This window comes from Salvelinus alpinus, chromosome 5, assembly GCF_045679555.1.
Source record: "Salvelinus alpinus chromosome 5, SLU_Salpinus.1, whole genome shotgun sequence".
In the NCBI taxonomy this organism is placed as follows: Eukaryota; Metazoa; Chordata; class Actinopteri; order Salmoniformes; family Salmonidae; genus Salvelinus; species Salvelinus alpinus.
Window position 1 is genome coordinate 83,882,796 of NC_092090.1, and position 21,051 is coordinate 83,903,846.

A 21,051-nucleotide genomic window follows, 5' to 3' on the forward strand; every position below is an offset into this window, starting at 1 on the left:
CCTCCCCAATCAACCTTTCTATTCATTTTTGGAAGATCCAAAACAAACTTTGGGCCAAACTCTCACATTGGAATGCCCAGGGAGATTCAGTGTTGAAGCAGTGAGCTTTAGTGCTGAACCAGCAACTGTTTGAAATTGTCTGGATTATGACATAAATTGCTTAATATGATTGTCTTTTGTGTCATTTCATTTGAAGATGTTGGCTAATTTACATGACCTATTGGGCCATATCAAGTACTATTAGTCATTGGTATCCTACCAATCTCTTGATAGTTTCAACCATATTTTGAAGCAATATAAAAAAATGTACAAGCATGTTTAAGTAACCTAAAATGTATGGTTATGACGGGGTTAGTCATATGAACTAAATTCACGAGGCAGTTATAAGTGATATCCTTTTGAAACCAAGTGGCTACCATTGGGATGTTTTTCAAATTATGTAGTTGGCATTTAATTATTAACTTGACCATTTAATGGGGTATTCGTTGTCTTCAACATATCATTCGGTTCCCTTCCTAAGTCATTGGAAAAGCTCCTTGGTCTTTGTGGTTGATTATGGGGGTATAAGCCTATTTAAAAAATCAAACTTGACTAATGAACTAATTTAGGCTTATGCAACAAAGGTGGTGAATATTATTCAAGATATTTCTTTACCTCCCCTCCCATTTTACAATTGTTTTTTTTAAAATCGAGTCCCTAGGAGGGATGGAGGTAAGGCTATACTTCACTCTCCTCTCACCTGCTACCATGTCTACGCACCCCTTGGGGAACACGTCTAGGCAATTCCAAAAATTGCTTACGGAGACTGGAGAGCGACACTGATACGAAAATGATTAATGCACCATTGCTCATGCATAATAACCTATTTTGATAAGCCCCGCTATAAGTTATTAATAATAAAATTAATGGCATAAGTTTCATTATTTTACAATCAACATCATTTGAACAAGACGTGTCTAAACTTCTTGCGATGTAAGCTAAATAGTTGTAGGCTAGATGTAGATTTGGGAGTGTGTAATATCTTAATAGCCTCATTGTACAAGGATTTGTTTATTGTAAAGAGACTACATCTTGGCGACCTGTCAACAAACGAATGAGGGGATTCTGCCCCGGGTGATTCGCGTTAGCGTTGATTGCATTCGCTTTGGAACCGCCTTGCCTCCCGGGTGTGAACCAGGTGTCCCGTTTTGGACTGCGAAATCGGCTCAAAAATAAAGTTCTGTAGAGTATGTGTAGGATTTTGTGTTCACATGCAAAATATATTGCTTTGGATAATCACTTAATCTGCCTTCCCAATGAAAACTAGTTTGAAAATGCGATTATATTTTATGGAAAATATAATGTACGTTTATGAAAGCTGCATCATGCTGCCTTGTTGACAACATTACCGAGTGGAGCAGATTAGCCTATACTGTTCGATTTGAGACAGGCTCTCCTCCCTCACCGCTTTTATCCGTTTGTCACGGGCCATAGCCCAGTGCACTTAATCATGTCACTCGATATGTGGAGAAAAAAAACGCTTTGACTGTCCATGCGGGCGCACGCTTATTGGCTAGTCCCACTGTGCCTACAGGTGGAGTCCCTCCTTGGTGCGCAGATAACTACTGCCCACTATAATCGCCGAGTATAAAGCTTTGACGCGATTAATATTATTATCAAACTGCCCGAACCTGCTCTTTGCCATTTATAAAGATGAGCTCCAACGAATCCGCTGCGGGAATTGCGCACGTCTACAGGGGAACATTTGTGCACGCCACCAATCACACAGCCGTGGAAATTCTGGAGGATAGGCTACTGGGAGTCGACACCGAGGGGAAGGTCTGTCACAGAAGAAAATTGTGAAACTGTCTTTTAATATCTCTTACGAGCAGCATACATTGTCAATTAATTTAGAAATGGGCGGGCAAAGGTATGTAGGCATAAATAACTTTTTTAACTTGATTAGCCTAATTTACATAATACACTTAAATGTTTTCTAGTCTTGTGTCCATTATGTATTTGTTGTCCGAGTCTGTACAGTATACAAACATGCATAGGCTCTGGAAATATTTTCAAAATACTCTGACAAACTTTGGCAAACACAAATTCCCCCAAACCAAAATTGTATTTTGCATTTTTGTGTGATCTACACAAATAACCGTTTCTTGCAATTAAACTGGTTTGTCTTTTTATCTATTATAATTGTGCGATGTGTAACTCGAGTATAACTAGAGTTACGCATGAGTGGGAGATGTATAGGCTCCGAAGGACCTGTGTGAAATGTAGTCAGACTTTGTAACTATATTTTGCTTTGTCATGGATGTGATGCAAGACCCCCCATGGAGGGTTTTGATGTGTAATCTAATGCATTTCTTAATTGCCCCTGATGTGTTACAATAGCTTACTTAACAATATATGGATAAATTATATTTAAATGAGTTGAACACCTTGTTGAGTCTAGCTGGCTCTGTTGCTCTAATCTTTGTTTGGTTCTCATGTTGACAGATTGCTTTCATTGGGAGTGGGAAGGAAGTGGACCGTCTGTCACAGAAGTGGGGTTTTGAGGCCTTTGCTGTTACACAGCTTGGACAGCAGTGAGTGAAGAGTCCTTCCTATGAGAGTAACACTGATTCCAAATACTTCACTACATCTGTTTGTGACAGAACATATCCCAGTTATTATCCTAAAGCCCATTTTGTTGTCTGTAGTGAGTTCTTCATGCCAGGGATGGTGGACACCCACATCCACGCATCTCAGTACAGCTATGCAGGCACAGCCCTTGACATGCCCCTGCTACAGTGGCTCCAAATGTACACCTTCCCAGTGGAGGCCTGCTACAAAGACCTGGAGTTCGCCCGCAACGTCTACACCCATGTTGTGGTGAGCTGTCTGGGCCACACTAACACACCTCAGCCCATAGAAGTCATCAGTGCCCTGTTCAGTATGCACCAAATGCAAGAAAACAAACAGAGAAGGGACTACCTGAATTTGTCTAAGAAACTCTTTTTTTTTCTTTTTTTTTTACATATGCTGTTGCACATCCAAATGAACACAACCCACTAGTAGATTTCAGATTAGCATAGAAGATCCTAGACAATTCTTATCCCCATTTTCCTATTTGAAATGTTTGTAAGACTAACTTTATAATTTTAAAGCCTTGTGTGGCAGAGGTTAATATGGCAGTGACAAAGGACATGCAGGAGCAGCAAACTTTTCTCTCGCTTTTTGGAATTCACTGCTGCGCAGGGACAGGAACACACGTGTGTTGTAATTTAGTTGGATGTCGGGGCATAGGAAGGCCAATAACAAATGGCTGAAGGTTAATAACGGGATAGTTTACTTTTGTGAAGTTTTAGCTTATTAAACAAACCAGCAGTGAAGCAAAAACTATTACTGCACTATGGGCTCGATTCCGACTTAGAAATTCCGCCTTTCCTACCCACTTCTCAGTAGTTGGTATTCAGACGTATAAAGGTGCGTAACGGGCTTTTCAGATGTAGTTCCCCTGCACAAGGAGAATATATGTAAACACTCCCATTTGATGGCCAACATATTTTCTCAGAGTTTTCATTTCAATGGGGTTTTCAGTACATTTGTCTTAAACCATCCCTTTTAAATACCTTTTAGTTTGAAGTTTGTTGATAATAGCACAGCTTATAAAATGTAATGTGGGAAAGTTTGCTGCTATATGACTTGTTTCACATTTGTCTCCAGCGTCTTTAAGATAAAAATGTCCAAAAAAAGTGTAATTTATGTTTACAATTATCCAAACGGATTATTAATTTACCTAGCTGTTATCAAGTTGTAAATTACAGTGCATGGAGAATGGTATTATTTCTATCTGAGAAAATAAAGTTGATGCTTTTTACACTTGGAACCAACCGGTAGGTTCGCTAGACCTTTTCCATGGTTTTCTCATGCATAAAGTGGTGGAATTATGTCAGAATGAGGCGGATCTGTAGACACACCTCCGCCACAACTTCATTTATGAGATCTCCGCCCAAAACGAATAGCAGGTGAATAGCATGATATTCTCATGCTTAAGTTTAGGGTCAGAATACGCATAGAGAGAAGTGCATAAAAGGGAATTACGTTCCATTTCCTTGTGCGTAACTCGGGTCGGAATTGGCCCTATGCCTTTAAGGATGCTTCCTTGGCTACCAAAAGGAAAGCTCAGAGTGGGACAGTGGCATAGAAATCTGAAATCCAGATACATTGTTACACACAGTAGGCTTGGGCAGGTGACATTGCAGTGAGAGAGGGGTGGGAATACGGTCTGAATACTAATGCAATACCTGTCTATTTCAGAAAAGAACCCTGAGAAATGGTACGACTACGGCCTGCTACTTTGCCACCATACACACCGATGCTTCTCTCCTGTTGGGCCAAATCGCAAGTGAGAACACATAAACACACAAGTGCGCACACACACACTCTCTACTGCTCACTTGCACATTTGCTGAGGTCGAATTTTGCCCAGACGTGTGTGATTTTAATCTGTGTGGTTGTATATTGAACTTTGACCTGTTTCCAGTCATCTCCTCTCCTGTAGATAACTATTGTGTTTATTACTTAAGTATAAAAAATTATAAGAAATGCAGAGAGGAAGGAAAGGACCCAGGCATGTTATATAGTTAGAGTATAGGAGGTTATTGAACTGGACCTAAACATTAACCTTAGTCACAAAGTGTAGAACTGTACCTGGAATACACACATGCTTTCTTGTAAAATAGTATCAATCCCAGTCTCTTGTTTAAAAGGGGAATTGAACTCCACTGCTCTTTCGTATGTTTTCTTTAGACAGGAAAGTAGGTAGACCGATAGCAGGGGATAGACAGAATCAAAGATGGCGGTGTGGGGTTTCTAACACTCGCCACAGGAAAATACAAGTCATCTGGAGGCGGCTGTCTTGACCGCTAGGCCAGCCTCTGGCGCACATGCTTTATGTTTTGTAGTTAAGAAATGGCACATTGCCAATTACTTATGTCAGTGTGAGCTGTCAGTTGGGGGAATCTAGTGTGAACTTTTTGTTAATTTGCTGCATGCCGTCATTATGGTTACCCGCTGTAATGAAAAGTACTTTTACGAACACCAGCTCAGAACAAGAAATTAACAAAGGGTTTTGTATGTGGAGGAGTGAGTAGAATTTGTCACTCTCTCATCCACTAACTGTATACCTGGAATGTTTATCCTTTGGTTGCATCACTCCTCCTAAAAATTGTCAAAAAATTACCCTTCTATCTGTGGATTAATTGTCAGGAATAGAGGACCTTGTGCATTTCAGGTAAAATAACAACCCAATATTTCTCAGGACAAATTAGCTAGCAACAGCAAGCTAGCTAGCCATTAATGTTTAATGCTTTTCGACCTGCCCCCAAATTGAATATAGTTGGTTCACAGGCTTGGAGTAACTGTAATCCATTACGTTACCAGCAAACAATATTGTAATCAGATTAGATACTTAAAACATTTTTTTTATTACTTCTAGGATTACTTTTAAAATAAAGGATGTTTGCGAACAAATCCTTGGACACCTTTTTTTTTGTTTTTTTATATATACACTGCTCATAAAAATAAAGGGAACACTAAAATAACACATCCTAAATCTGAATGAATGAAATATTCTTATTAAATACTTTTTTCTTTACATAGTTGAATGTGCTGACAACAAAATCACACACAAATTATCAATGGAAATCAAATGTATCAACCCATGGAGGTCTGGATTTGGAGTCACACTCAAAATTAAAGTGGAAAACCACACTACAGACTGATCCAACTTTGATGTAATGTCCTTAAAACAAGTCAAAATGAGGCTCAGTAGTGTGTGTGGCCTCCACGTGCCTGTATGACCTCCCTACAACGCCTGGGCATGCTCCTGATGAGGTGGCGGATGGTCTCCTGAGGGATCTCCTCCCAGACCTGGACTAAAGCATCCGCCAACTCCTGGACAGTCTGTGGTGCAACGTGGCGTTGGTGGATGGAGCGAGACATGATGTCCCAGATGTGCTCAATTGGATTCAGGTCTGGGGAACGGGCGGGCCAGTCCATTGCATCAATGCCTTCCTCTTGCAGGAACTGCTGACACACTCCAGCCACATGAGGTCTAGCATTGTCTTGCATTAGGAGGAACCCGGGGCCAACCGCACCAGAATATGGTCTCACAAGGGGTCTGAGGATCTCATCTCGGTACCTAATGGCAGTCAGGCTACCTCTGGCGAGCACATGGAGGGCTGTGCGGCCCCCCAAAGAAATGCCACCCCACACCATGACTGACCCACCGCCAAACCGGTCATGCTGGAGGATGTTGCAGGCAGCAGAACGTTCTCCACGGCGTCTCCAGACTCGTCTGTCACATGTGCTCAGTGTGAACCTGCTTTCATCTGTGAAGAGCACAGGGCGCCAGTGGCGAATTTGCCAATCTTGGTGTTCTCTGGCAAATGCCAAACGTCCTGCACGGTGTTGGGCTGTAAGCACAACCCCCACCTGTGGACGTCGGGCCCTCATACCACCCTCATGGTGTCTGTTTCTGACCGTTTGAGCAGACACATGCACATTTGTGGCCTGCTGGAGGTCATTTTGCATGGCTCTGGCAGTGCTCCTCCTGCGCCTCCTTGCACAAAGGCGGAGGTAGCGGTCCTGCTGCTGGGTTGTTGCCTTCCTACGGCCTCCTCCACGTCTCCTGATGTACTGGCCTGTCTCCTGGTAGCGCCTCCATGCTCTGGACACTAGGCTGACCGACACAGCAAACCTTCTTGCCACAGCTCGCATTGATGTGCCATCCTGGATGAGCTGCACTACCTGAGCCACTTGTGTGGGTTGTAGACTCCGTCTCATGCTACCACTAGAGTGAAAGCACCGCCAGCATTCAAAAGTGACCAACATCAGCCAGGCAGCATAGGAACTGAGAAGTGGTCTGTGGTCACCACCTGCAGAACCACTCCTTTATTGGGGGTGTCTTGAAAATTGCCTATAATTTCCACCTGTTGTCTATTCCATTTGCACAACAGCATGTGAAATGTATTGTCAATGAGTGTTGCTTCCTAAGTGGACAGTTTGATTTCACAGAAGTGTGATTGACTTGGAGTTACATTGTGTTGTTTAAGTGTTCCCTTCATTTTTTTGAGCAGTGTATATAAAATCCAAATCAGCATTGAAAAAAGTTTACGTTTGTTCAGCCTGAGCAAGTCTGACCACAAGTCAGAGACGACTATGATGACACACCAAAAGAGTTCCAATGGCGCGACTGCTGTTGGTATCCAAAGATTATTCAACTTGAATAAACACTTGGAGGTAAGGACGGCAGCAGTAGTGTAGCCTAGGGGTGATACAGATATCACTTATTGATATCTACATAGCGCATTGATGTGAATCAGACTGCCTATCAAGCATTGTTTTTGGGACCAGTGGACAGAAAGTGAAAAATGCGCTCTTGCAACAGCTGCATAGTGCAGATCCCATCCTTTGGAATAAAAGTTTGATAGAGGTTCTCCCAACTCCTCCGTGCTATTGTGCTCCATACTGTGGGGCTTTTATTGCTATATCTAATTCGTGCTGATTCAAAAACCTATGTCCATAGGTCTAACGGACACATCCTCAAACTCGCACCCTTTTGATAGACTTAAACTGCAAATTATCGAGTATTCAAAGTGTCACCAACAAACAATTTAAACAATAGGCTTATAGCAAATGCAGCCTATGGCATACATTTTTCACATGCAAATAGCACTTTTCAGTAGTGCTCAAAGCATGTCATTCTATGAGCAATATTTCTCTAAACAAAGAGACCAATCAATCCTCCATGAAAACAAAATCATATCATAAACAATAGGGTAGGCTAATAATTTGCCTAATCTATATTTCCAAGTCCTATTCTTGAAGATCAAGGGGTAATAAATGAATTGTTATTACTGGAAATCTGACCAACTTTGGTTTTTAATGTAGAGAGCCTAATCTTATTTTCTTTAGTAAAAAAAAGATGGGTTAGAAGAAGCCTATGGCAAGCTATGTAAACTCTAACATTGATTTATCCTGCAATAGATGTCGTTCAATTGGTAATATTCATTTTTGTCTTCTTCTAATGCCTCTTAAGGGGAAAGTAACTGAAAGTAATCAGATTACGTTACTGAGTTTGGATAATTCCAATGTTACTTCACTGATTTCAATGTTGGTCAGGTAACTAGTAATTGTAACGGATTACATTTAGAAAGTAACCTACCCAACCCTGTTGGTTGAGTTCGTTTTGATGTTTCAACCTACGTGTCCTGATAGCATAAGGTGTGGGGTGGACAAAATCAACATGCGCACGCGTGGTCTGGTCAGCATGTTAGCTTTAGTTTATTATTTAAGTTATTCCACGATGCCTAATGAACAACATCACAAAGGTCACTTCTGAGTCCAGTCTGATAGTCATGACAAGTGCTACTCATCATACCGGTTTTGGTTACCTTTGCCAATGTTTCTTGTCATTGCAGACGATTTTGGACAGCGTGCCCTTGTGGGCAAGGTGTGTATGGACACAAACAACTTTATCCCACATTACAAAGAGACGCCAGAGGAGTCCGAAGGGGAAACTAACAGGTAGGTAATAAACTCAGCAAAAAAAGAAACGTCCCATTTTCAGGACCCTGTCTTTCAAAGATAATTTGTAAAAATCCAAATAACTTCACAGATCTTTATTGTAAAGGGTTTAAACACTGTTTCCCATGCTTGTTCAATGAACTATAAACATGCACCCGTGGAATGGTCGTTAAGACACTAACAGCTTACTGAAGGTAGGCAATTACGGTCACAGTTATGAAAACTTAGGACACTAAAGAGGCCTTTATACTGCCTCTGAAAAACACCAAAAGAAAGATGCCCAGGGTCCCTGCTCATCTGCGTGAGCGTGCCTTAGGCATGCTGCAAGGAGGCATGAGGACTGCAGATGTGGCCAGGGCAATAAATTGTAATGTCCATACTGTGAGACGCCGCTACAGGGATACCAGACGGACAGCTGTTCGTCCTCGCGGTGGCAGACCACGTGTAACAACACCTGCACAGGATCGGTACATCCGAACATCACACCTGCGGGACAGGTACAGGATGGCAACAACAACTGCCCGAGTTACACCAGGAACGAACAATCCCTCCATCAGTGCTCAGACTGTCCTCAATAGGCTGAGAGAGGCTGGACTGAGGGCTTGTAGGCCTGTTGTAAGGCAGGTCCTCACCAGACATCAACGGCAACAACATCGCCTATGGGCACAAACCCACCGTTGCTGGACCAGACAGGACTGGCAAAAAGTGCTCTTCACTGACGAGTCGCGGTTTTGTCTCACTAGTGGTGATGGTCGGATTTGCGTTTATCGTCGAAGGAATGAGCGTTACAAGGAGGCCTGTACTCTGGAGCGGGATTGATTTGGAGGTGGAGGGTCCGTCATGGTCTGGGGCGGTGTGTCACAGCTTCATCGGACTGAGCTTGTTGTCATTGCAGGCAATCTCAACGCTGTGCGTTACAGGAAAGACATCATCCTCCCTCATGTGGTACCCTTCCTGCAGGCTCATCCTGACATGACCCTCCAGCATAACAATGCCACCAGCCATACTGCTTGTTCTGTGTGTGATTTCCTGCAAGACAGGAATGTCAGTGTTCTGCCATGTCCAGCAAAGAGCCCGAATCTCAATCCCATTGAGCACGTCTGGGACCTGTTGGATCGGAGGGTGAGGACTAGGGCCAGGGTCATTTCCCCCAGAAATGTCAGGGAACTTGCAGGTACCTTGGTGGAAGAGTGGGGTAACAACAAGAACTGACAAATCTGGTGCAGTCCATGAGGAGGAGATGCACAGCAGTACTTAATGCAGCTGGTGGCCACACCAGATACTCACTCACTTTTGATTTTGACCCACCCTTTGTTCAGGGACACATTATTCCATTTCTGTGGAACTTGTTCAGTTTCTCTCAGTTGTTGAATCTTGTTATGTTCATACTAATATTTACACATGTTAAGTTTGCTGAAAGTAAATGGCAGTTGACAGTGAGAGGACATTTATTTTTTTGCTGAGTTTATATATGGGGGGCAAGCTGTATACATAAATAGCTAAACGATTAGAACAGGAAGAGTTTATGGACTCACTGCATCTGTGTTAGAGGCATCACTACAGACCATGGTTCGACTCCAGGCTGTATCGCAACCTGCCGTGATTGGGAGTGCCATAGGGCCGCGCGGCGCACAATTGGCCCAGCGTCGTTAGGGTGTGGCCGGGGTAGGCCGTGATTATAAATAAGAATTTGTTCTTAACTGACTTGCCTAGTTAAAAAAAAATATATATATTAAACACTCACAATGGCCTTTTGACGCTCTCATGACTTAAGACCGTAACCGCAAGGTGTCACGGAAAATAATTTCCTCGGAGGAAGAGGGCGATAAACTTTATTTTATAATATTGTATTCTATTCTATGTATAAGCAGGTGATGGAAGCCTACATTGTGTGCACTTCTCTTGAATGCTCCAAGCCTTTTTTGCATAAAAATTGAAATTAAGTTACGGTCAGAATACGGTGTAGGAACCAAACAGAAGCGAACGAAACGGGGAGGGAGGGACCTACCTGAATTTGTACAATAGAAACATGTGTTTGTAGTATAAAAACAAAAACCGTTTAGAGTAATTGGTGTCTGTTGCACCATTTTTTGCCATTGTCGAAGATTTTTCTATTTTGCAACGGTGCAACATTTGCGCGACTAATAACCACCTCAGCAGTCTCAACTCCTGTCAAGTGTTTACTTGGTTGTGTCTGGTAATACAGCATTCTTCTGAGACAGAAAAAACACGTTGATATATTGTTTTGTTGCTCTAGGTTCATTGGTGAGCTCTTGAAGAAGAAGGTAAGACTCCTTTTCCTCGCTAGAACATAATCTAAGGGAACGTTGTACAAGTCAGTGGCAAACCCATGTAGGCATTGTATCCCACTCCCTCAATACAAAACCAAAATAGCACAAGCACGTTTGTGATCAGAATCTGTAAAAGGAGCTTTTTATGGTGTTTCTCACTGGGTGTATTTCTGTCTTGTTTGGGGCAGTACCCGCTTGTGAGGCCAGTGGTGACTCCGCGCTTCGCCCCGTCCTGCTCCGCCGCTTTGCTGGGCCACCTGGGAGAGATCGCCCAGAACAACGACCTGCACATCCAGGTGAGCCTTGCTCGCCTGTTGTCACAGCAACCAAGTCTAGAGGATCCCATGGAGTGTTGCATTGAAGATACTTTATTTGTCTCTACCTTTCTCTCTCACTCTCTTGCTTTCATACACATTGATAATCACCTGAACATTAAAACAATTAATTGATCTTCTGTGATCCCCAGAGTCACATCAGTGAGACGAAGGAGGAGGTGAATCTGGTGAAGGAGCTGTTCCCAGACTATGACTCCTACACAGATGTCTACCACAGACACAACCTTCTCACAGACAAGGTTAGCCTATCGCGCGCACACACACACCACCTCACCACAAGGACGTTCTATTGATAATGAAAATCATAATATTGCTAATGATGATAATGGTGGTGGCGATAGTTCTAAGGATCATGATGATATTGGTGATGTTGAAAATGATGACAATGATGAATAGTGCATTCGTAAAGTATTCAGACCCCTTCACTTTTTCCACATTACAGCCTTTAATTTTTTTTTATTATCTCATCAATCTGCACACAATACCTCATAATGACAAAGCACAAACTGTGTTTTAGAAGTTATTGCAAATGTATTAAAAATAAAAACGTATGTACATTTGATCAGTTTTTCAGACCCTTTACTCAGTACTTTGTTGAATCACCTTTGGCAGCAATTACAGCCTCATCTCTTCTTGGGTATGACGCTACAAGTTTGGCACACCTGTATTTGGGGAGATTATACCATTCTTCTCTGCAGATCCTCTCAAGCTCCGCCAGGTTGGATGGGGAGCGTCGCTGCACAGCTATTTTCAGGTCTCTCCAGAGATGTTCAATCGGGTTCAAGTCCGGGCTCTGGCTGGGCCACTCAAGGACATTCAGAGACTTGTCCCGAAGCCACTCCTGCGTTGTCTTGGCTGTGTGCTTAGGGTTTTTGTCCTGTTGGAAGGTAAACCTTCGCCCCAGTCTGTCCTGCCCGCTTTGGAGTAGGTTATCAGCAAGGATCTCTCTGTACTTTGCTCTGTTCAACTTTCCCTCAATCCTGACTAGTATCCCAGTCCCTGCCGCAGAGGGCACGACAAAACCTATTCCCCCTCAGGAGACTGAAAATATTTGGCATGGGTCCTCATATCCTCAAAAGGTTTTACAGCTGCACCATAATGAGCATCCTTACAGGTTGCATCACTGCCTAGTATGGCAACTGCTCGGGCCTCCGACCGCAAGGCACTACAGAGGGTAGTGCATACGGCCCAGTACATCACTGGGGCCAAGCTTGCTTCCATCCAGGACCTCTATACCCTGCGGTGTCAGAGGAAGGCCCTAAAAATTGTCAGACTCTTGACACCCTAACCATAGACTGATCTGTCTGCTACCGCATGGCAAGTGGTACCGGAGCGCCAAGTCTAGGTCCAAGAGGCTTCTAAACAGCTTCTACCCCCAAGCCATAAGACTCCTGAACAGCTAATCAAATGGCTACCCAGACTATTTGCATTCCCCCCCCCCCCCCCCCCTCTTTTACACTGCTGCTACTCTGTAATTATCTATGCATTGTCACTTTAATAACTCTACCTACATGTACATATTACCTCGACACCAGTTACCCCGCACATTGACTCTGTACCAGTACCCCTTGTATATAGCCACGCTATTGTTATTTACTGCTGCTCTTTTAATTATTTGTTATTCTTACTTTTTTTGTGGTATTTTCTTAACTGCATTGTTGGTTAGGGGCTCGTAAGTAAGCATTTCACTGTAAGGTCTACATCTGTTGTATTTGGCGCATGTGACAAAAACTATTTTATTTGAGAAACATCCCAACAGCCTGCCACCCATGATTGTTGGAGTGCTGCAGAGATGGTTGTCCTTCTGGAAGGTTCTCCCATCGCCACAAAGGAACTCTGGAGCTCTGTCAGAGTGACCATCGGGTTCTTGGTCACCTCCCTGACCAAGGCCCTTCTCCCCCGATTGCTCAGTTTGGCTGGGCGAACAGCTCTAGGAAGAGTTTTGGTGGTTCCCAACTTCTTCCATTTAAGAATGATGTAGGCCACTGTGTTCTTGGGGGCCTTAAATGCTGCAGAAATTTTTTCGTACCCTTACCCAGATCTGTGCCTCGACACAATCCTGTTTCGGAGCTCTACGGCTTGTTTTTTTTCTCTGACATGCACTGTCAACTGTGGAACCTTATGTAGACAGGTGTGTGCCTTTCCAATCATGTGTGCTATTCAATTGAATTTACCGCAGGTGGACTTCAATCAAGTTGTAGAAACATCTTAAGGATGATCAATGGAAATAGGATGCATGCACCTGAGCTAAATTTTGAGTCTCATAGCAAAGGGTCTGAATGCTTATGTAAATAAGGTATTTCTGTAAAAAAAAAGAACACTTGTTTTTCGCTCTGTCATTGTGGTATTGTGTGTAGATTGATGAGGGAAAAAATGTATCCATTTTAGAATAAGGCTGTAACGTAACAGTTTGAAAAAGTGAATGGGTCTGAATACTTTCCAATGCACTGTAACGTGGTAAGGATAATGATGATATTGATGATGGTTCCCAGACGGTGATGGCTCATGGTTGTCACCTGACCGATGGAGAGCTGAAGCTGTTCAGGGAGACAGGGGCATCCATCGCTCACTGTCCCAATTCCAACATCTCGTAAGTGTTTCTCCTTCCACACCTAAAGTCTAGACTCGGCCTAAATTTAGGTGCTCTCTGACACCTGGAGTTGCATGGGAAATTGTCCAGGAGTACAAGGAAGACCAAGGACAATGCCAAGGGATTAGTCAGCCCTTCGCCCAGAGGGGCCAAAATGTATCTGTTACAGTATCCAAGGACTGACTATTGAATAATCCTATATTATCCATGTTTGGTATTTATCTGAAACTTGTTCACTGAGGATAACTCTGATGCTATCTATTTCTTCTTCTCTCGCTCTCTGTGCTATCTATTTCTTCTTCTCTCGCTCTCTGATGCTATCTATTTCTTGTTCTATCGCTCTGATGCTATCTATTTCTTGTTCTATCGCTCTCTGATGCTATCTATTTCTTGTTCTATCGCTCTCTGATGCTATCTATTTCTTGTTCTATCGCTCTCTGATGCTATCTATTTCTTGTTTTCTCGCTCTCTGATGCTATCTATTTCTTGTTCTCTCACTCTCTGATGCTATCTTGAGTGCTGATATGATATTGAGTACCACTGCTGAGTTCTTAACTGGATAGGGTAAAATTATATAAAATAAGAATCTGATTTATTTATAAATCCTCAACCATTCTTTCACCTGTCCATATTCTGTTTCTTTCTCTCTCATTTCCCTACATTTTCCTCTCCAGGTTGTGCAGTGGTATGCTAGATGTCCGCAGGGTTCTGAACCACAAAGTAAAGCTAGGGCTTGGCACAGGTGAGTCCATGACAACACACTACAAAACAGATAATTTTCCTTTTACCTGAGAGCACAGTGTTCTGTATAGTTTAAAAATCTGTGTACTGTATCCAAAAAACTATTACAATGTTGAAATATATAGTTTAAGTCGGAAGTTTACATACACTTAGTTTGGAGTCATTAAAACTCGTTTTTCAACCGCTCCACATTTCCTGTTAACTATGGTTTTGGCAAGTCAGTTAGGACATCTACTTTGAGCATGACACAAGTAATTTTTTCAACAATTGTTTACAGATAGATTATTTCACTTATAATTCACTGTCATAATTCCAATGGGTCAGAAGTTTACATACACTAAGTTGACTATGCCTTTAAACAGCTTGGAAAATTCCAGAAAATGATGTCATGGATTTAGAAGCTTCTGATAGGCTAATTGACATCATTTGAGTCAATTGGAGGTGTACCTGTGGATGTACAGTCGTATGAAAAAGTTTGGGCACCCCTCTGAGGCTGCATAATAATTTACTCTCTCGTCACAGAAAATGATCATTGGCATGCCATTCATTTTCTAATAAAAGCTGAGTACTGGGGTATTGTCCAGACAAAGATTTTTAGTGTAGAAATATTAAGTTGTATTAAATCAGATGTGAAAAATAGGCTATGCAAAAATGTGGGCACCCTTGTCATTCTGTTGATTTGAATACCTGTAACTACTTAGCACTGATTAATTGGAACACACAATTGGTTTGGTCAGCTCATTAAGCCTTGAACTTCATAGACAAGTGCATCCAATCATGAGAAAAGGTATTTAAGGTGGCCAATTGCAAGTTGTTCTCTTTGACTCTCCTCTGAAGAGTGGCAACATGGGGGCCTCAAAACAACTCTCAAATGACCTGAAAACAAAGATTGTTCAACATTATGGTTTAGAGGAAGGCTACAAAAAGCTATCGCAGAGATTTAAGCTGTCAGTGTCCACTGTGAGGAACATAGTGAGGAAATGGAAGTTCCATCATGCTGTGGGGCTGTGTGGCCAGTGCCGGTACTGGGAATCTTGTTAAAGTTGAGGGTCGCATGGATTCCACTCAATATCAGCAGATTCTTGGGAATAATGTTGAAGATTCAGTCACAAAGTTGAAGTTGCGCTGGATATTTCAACAAGACAACGACCCAAAACACTGCTCAAAATCTACCCAGGCATTTATGCAGAGGAACAAGTACAATGTTCTGGAATGGCCATCCCAGTCCCCAGACCTGAATATCATTGAGAATCTGTGGGATGATTTGAAGCGGGCTGTCCATGCTCGGCAACCATCAAACCTAACTAAACTGGAGATGTTTTGTAAGGAGGAATGGTCCAAAATACCTTCATCCAGAATCCAGACACTCATTAGAGGCTATGGGAGGCGTCTAGAGGCTGTTATTTTAGCAAAAGTAGGCTCAACTAAATATTGATGTGATGTTTCTATTGGGGTGCCCAAATTTATGCACCTGTCTAATTTTGTTTTGATGCATATTGCACATTTTCTGTTAATCCAATAAACCTAATTTCACTACTGAAATATTACTGTGTCCATCAGTTATTTGATAGATCAAAATGAAATTGCTGATCCAAACACCCAATTATTTATAAATGGAAATCAAGGAAATTGTCAGGGGTGCCCAAACTTTTTCATACGACTGTATTTCAAAGCCTACCTTCAAACTCATTGCCTCTTTGATTGACATCATGGGACAATCTAAAGAAATCAGCCAAGGCCTCAGAAAAAAATTGTAGACCTCCACAAGTCTGGTTCATCCTTGGGAGCAATTTCCAAATACCTGAAGGTTCCACATTCATCTGTACAATCAATAGCACGCAAGTATTAACACCATGGGACCACGCAGCTGTCAAACCGCTCAGGAAGGAGACGCGTTCTGTCTCCTAGAGATGAACGTACTTTGGTGCGAAAAGTGCAAATCAATCCCAGAACAACAGCAAAGGACCTTGTGAAGATGCTGGAGGAAACGGGTACAAAAGTATCTATATCCACAGTAAAACAAGTCCGATATTGACATAACCTGAAAGGTCTCTCAGCAAGGAAGAAGCCACTGCTCCAAAACCGCCATTAAAAAGCCAGACTACAGTTTGCAACTGCACATGGGGACAAAGATTGTACTTTTTGGAGAAATGTCCTCTGGTCTGATGAAACAAAATAGAACTGTTTGGCCATAATGACCATCGTTATGTTTGGAGGAAAAAGGGGGATGCTTGCAAGCCGCAGAACACCATCCCAACTGTGAAGCACAGGGGTAGCAGCATCATGTTGTGGGGGTGCTTTGCTGCAGGAGGGACTGGTGCACTTCACAAAATAGATGGCATCATGTGGGAGGAAAATAATGTTGCGTCAATATATCCACATCTCAAGACATCTGTTAGGAAGTTAAAGCTTGGTCGCAAATGGGTCTTCCAAATGGACAATGACCCCAAGCATACTTCCAAAGTTGTGGCAAAATGGCTTAAGGACAACAAAGTCAAGGTATTGGAGTGGCCATCACAAAGCCCTGACCTCAATCCTATAGAAAATGTGTGGGGAGAACTGAAAAAGCGTGTGCGAGCAAGGAGGCCTACAAACCTGACTCAGTTACACCAGCTCTGTCAGGAGGAATGGGCCAAAATTCACCCAACTTATTGTGGGAACTTTGTGTAAGGCTACCTGATACGTTTGACCCAAGTTAAAGAATTTAAAAGCAATGCTACCAAATACTAGTTGAGTATGTAAACTTCTGACAAACTGGGAATTTGATGAAAGAAATAAAAGCTGAAATAAATCATTCTCTCTACTATTATTCTGACATTTCACATTCTTAAAATAAAGTGGTGGTCCTAACTGACCTAAGATGGAATTTTACTCTGATTAAGTCAGGAATTGTAAAACTGAGTATAAATGTATTTGGCTAAGGTGTATGTAAACTTCTGACTTCAACTGTACCTGAACTTTCCATGTTTTGAAATTTGTAACTAAATCAAGGCAATTGTGATTGCGTTATATGATCTGATGTGTCCAAGTGCTTCTCAATATTTATTTTTCAAGTGACACAGATTATATTATTTTGATTAAACGTTTTATGAAATATAGGCTTATGCTCATATTCTTACAATGAGTATTTTACATTCGGCATTAGAGAACCGAGACGAAAGTTGCCGATTTCTGGTATTAAAAACTGGCTTGACACTGTAACGTTAGACTGATCTGATAAAGAAAAACATGCTTTTATCTGTGTATGCACCCGTGCGTGTGTCTATGTCCGGCCTTATAGATGTGGCAGGAGGATACTCTCCTTCTATGTTGGATGCTGTGCGGAGAACACTGGACACCTCTAAAGCCTTGACCATCCAGGACACGCAGTACCAAACGCTCACCTTCGAGGAGGTCTTCAGACTGGCCACACTGGGAGGCAGCCAAGGTGGGAGACTTGTCTGGAGGGGGTGAGGTGGAAGGGCTGTTATCACCGTCATTAAATCAATACATGAATGATCGGATACATGATGATTTATGAATTGATACAGATGCATGCACTCAAAAGTTACTTTAAAAAACGCCTGTGCTGGAGCATCGCTACATCGACAAACTGTCTTGCAGCGGGACGTCAAGCAAACAAAATGGTTTGCAATCATCTAAACTGTGATGAAATACATAGGAGACATTTCTGAAATATGACAGTGCAGGTATATCCACTTTGCGCTACAGTCAAACATTTGAATGCACCCAATGGTTTATTTGTTTCATTATTGATAAATTATTAATAATTGATTAATATTCTGAGCTCTGGCTTGATTGTTTGGTTTGTAGCCCTGTCCCTGGATGAGAATACAGGAAACTTTGAGGTGGGGAAAGACTTTGACGCTCTGCGGGTGAACGCGGATGCAGCAGGAGGACCCATTGACCTCATCAATCACGGGGAGGGGCCTAAGGTAGAGACCAATACATAGAGCAATATTTTGGCCGCCAGTGGTGTGGACATATTCAGGCATTGTATCTAAACCAAGTCAAACCAGGTCTTATTAAATGTGTGACTCGTATCAGACTTAAATCGAAATGACAGGATTCTAATCCACAACTCAGAAAGTGACTGATTCACTCACCGGACATGACATTTATCTTGGCTCCATGTGATTTCAGGTGCTCCTGGAGAAGTTCTTGAATTTGGGTAAGTGTTTCATCTCTGTTACTGTCTCTCTCACTCAATAGGTTGCATGTATTCAGAGTTTGGTAGTTGGGGCTATGACGTGCCATGAAAGTATTTTGGCATATTTGGGGATAGTCCCATCCGGGTCCTTGATTTCTAAAACTCTTGATGAGGTTGCCAAGTGTTGTAAGGTCTTTTTTATTTCTTTGTTCCCCCTTTCTATTCCTCCTTCAGGGGATGATCGTAATATTGTGGAGGTGTACGTGGCAGGGAAGCGAGTGGTCCCATTCGTAGAGAGACCATAGATTTGGGATTTGTTGTTGGCTTGTCATCTGTCCCAGTCAGAACCCTCTACCAGTCTACCTGACTGCTTTTGTAACAGGATAGGAGGTTATTGGAAAATGTGTTCAACTGGAGGGATTATTACGATGTGTGTTCAATCATCTAATGTACTTACATACAGTACAATCCAATAGATGGTATTGCTGTTAAGTGATACTTGCAAGAGCAGTGTGCAGGTTATGGTTTTATTTGAAGTTGTCACATTGTTTCCCATGCACCTGGGTCTTCTTTTTTTTTAAATGTCTAAGTCAAGGAAAATGTGTGTTTCTGAATGCATGTGTAGCTTTGTATGTGTCCAGGTTAAATTCTTCTTAAATGTAAAACCCACAATGTAGCTTTAGGAGACATTCTAATATATAGAGTCGAATAAATTTATAATGTATCCTTGTTGATTATGATCATTGACTGTATTTAAATCTTTATTTTATGTACTTGGTTTTATCCTATGTTATTGTGTCACTGCTGTTCCGTGCTACAGTGCGGAGTTTTGTAGCAAAAGCTACAAAGTAAAAAGGGAAAACGATTTTATTAGAGTATTTGCAAGATTAAGTCTAAATTTGTCTCTTGTTTCTTTACATTTAACACATTATTGATAAGTCCCCACGATAAAACAATCAATTCTATTAAAATATACAATGCCCCCAGACCCACCTGCAGAGAGGCTGGTCCCCTGTAGCTCAGTTGTAACTCAGTTGGTAGAGCATGACACTTGCAACGCAATGATAGTGGGTTTGAATTTCGCACCCACAAATAAACAGTTTATTGCCTACAACGGGTCTAATCCTGAATGGTTAAAACCGCATTCCAGCTGGTGTCTATTCCACAAGTTACCACCAGCTAAATCGCCTATTTACTCTTTCTATCCGACTGCGCAATCCACTAATCTCCACATTATCCACATTTCTTTTAGACCAACATTTCATTTTCAACAGCAGATATTTGTATAAACTTTGCAATCTGTCTCTGACATGTGCAACATTGTTTCAATATTCAAATTCGAGCTCCAGCTGTCCCATAGTAATGAACGGAGTCAGGATGAGACAGACAGCGTTTCTCAGCCAGTCGAAATCATGAATCAGCTGGCACTTTTAATGGATATAATCAGTACAAAGACATGTAGATTGAAAAAACGTCAAACGAAACTAAGTGCAGCTAGTTTGTAGTCTTTCCCGGGTCCAGTTTGAAGTGTGTTAGCTGTGTTATTGTATAGCTCCTCCAAACACCGGCTTCTTGGGCATTATCACTTAATTGTAGGTTTGGTCTATGATTGTGCTGTTTGTTGGCAACGGTAGCCCTAAAGTCAAAAGTTTAGTCAATGTAGCCTACATCTGATACGTGTTCTATTATGGACTTGTCTGTATGAAGTAATGTAAGGCTATTGAAAGGTGTTTGTGTAAACTGTAGATTTTTTGGAAAGTTATGCTGTTGGAGAGTGTAATATCTTTACAATACCTGCAAGAACACAACAATGCCATTATTCTAGATGACATCTCTCGAAATCAGCGAAACACCAGCTGAGTTCGAGATGTCTCTTCCGTGCCATGATTGAGCTCAGGGCTGAGAAACGGGGAGTGAGGAAGAGATGAGGATCACACTCCCCCACTGACCCAGCTGTGTCTAGATTATAATTGGTATGACCTGGCGGAGAACATGAAGGAAGTGTGGGTCAAAGACAATGCCGACACTACATGGATCAGTACTCCTTCAGATGCGTCATGGGCCCCTTTTTAACTTGCTGCGTGAGTATCACGGGAACTGGAAGCGATTATGTATGTTGCCAAATCTGTTCATTTCTAAATGTACACACGATTTGACCAGTTTGCCACCTAAACCTGGTCCCGTAGTGATGTCTCTATGGAGACGGCGTCGGGCCTGATGACCGCCAGCAGGCTTCTGAGCAGCCTGGAACTGAGCGGCTGCTGGGCAGGGAGCCCGGACAAGATGATACAGTTACAGAGGAGAGACAGTTACAGAGGATAGACACCAGGAGGCGACGTATCATCACTTGGACATGTGCTTTACATCTAACAGGCACCCTCATTC

The 21,051-nt window shown here is 42.2% G+C and overlaps 1 protein-coding gene across 2 annotated transcripts; it reads left to right on the forward strand.

The window, feature by feature from the left end:
* The first annotated feature begins 1,600 nt into the window (after positions 1–1,600).
* Positions 1,601–19,395, forward strand: LOC139577059 (guanine deaminase-like). 2 transcript variants are annotated; one of them, XM_071403810.1, is made up of 14 exons: positions 1,601–1,818; positions 2,485–2,573; positions 2,688–2,859; positions 4,288–4,375; positions 8,454–8,559; positions 10,817–10,844; positions 11,039–11,146; positions 11,317–11,424; positions 13,678–13,775; positions 14,450–14,517; positions 17,797–17,943; positions 18,330–18,451; positions 18,660–18,687; positions 18,901–19,395. In XM_071403810.1, exons 1-14 carry the CDS (start codon positions 1,693–1,695, stop codon positions 18,969–18,971), a joined length of 1,359 nt encoding a protein of 452 aa, XP_071259911.1. In that variant the 5' UTR covers positions 1,601–1,692; the 3' UTR covers positions 18,972–19,395. The 2 variants fall into 2 exon arrangements, with proteins under 2 accessions (XP_071259911.1, XP_071259912.1); XM_071403811.1 differs by lacking the exon at positions 1,601–1,818 and adding an exon at positions 1,887–1,909.
* Positions 19,396–21,051: the final 1,656 nt, after the last annotated feature.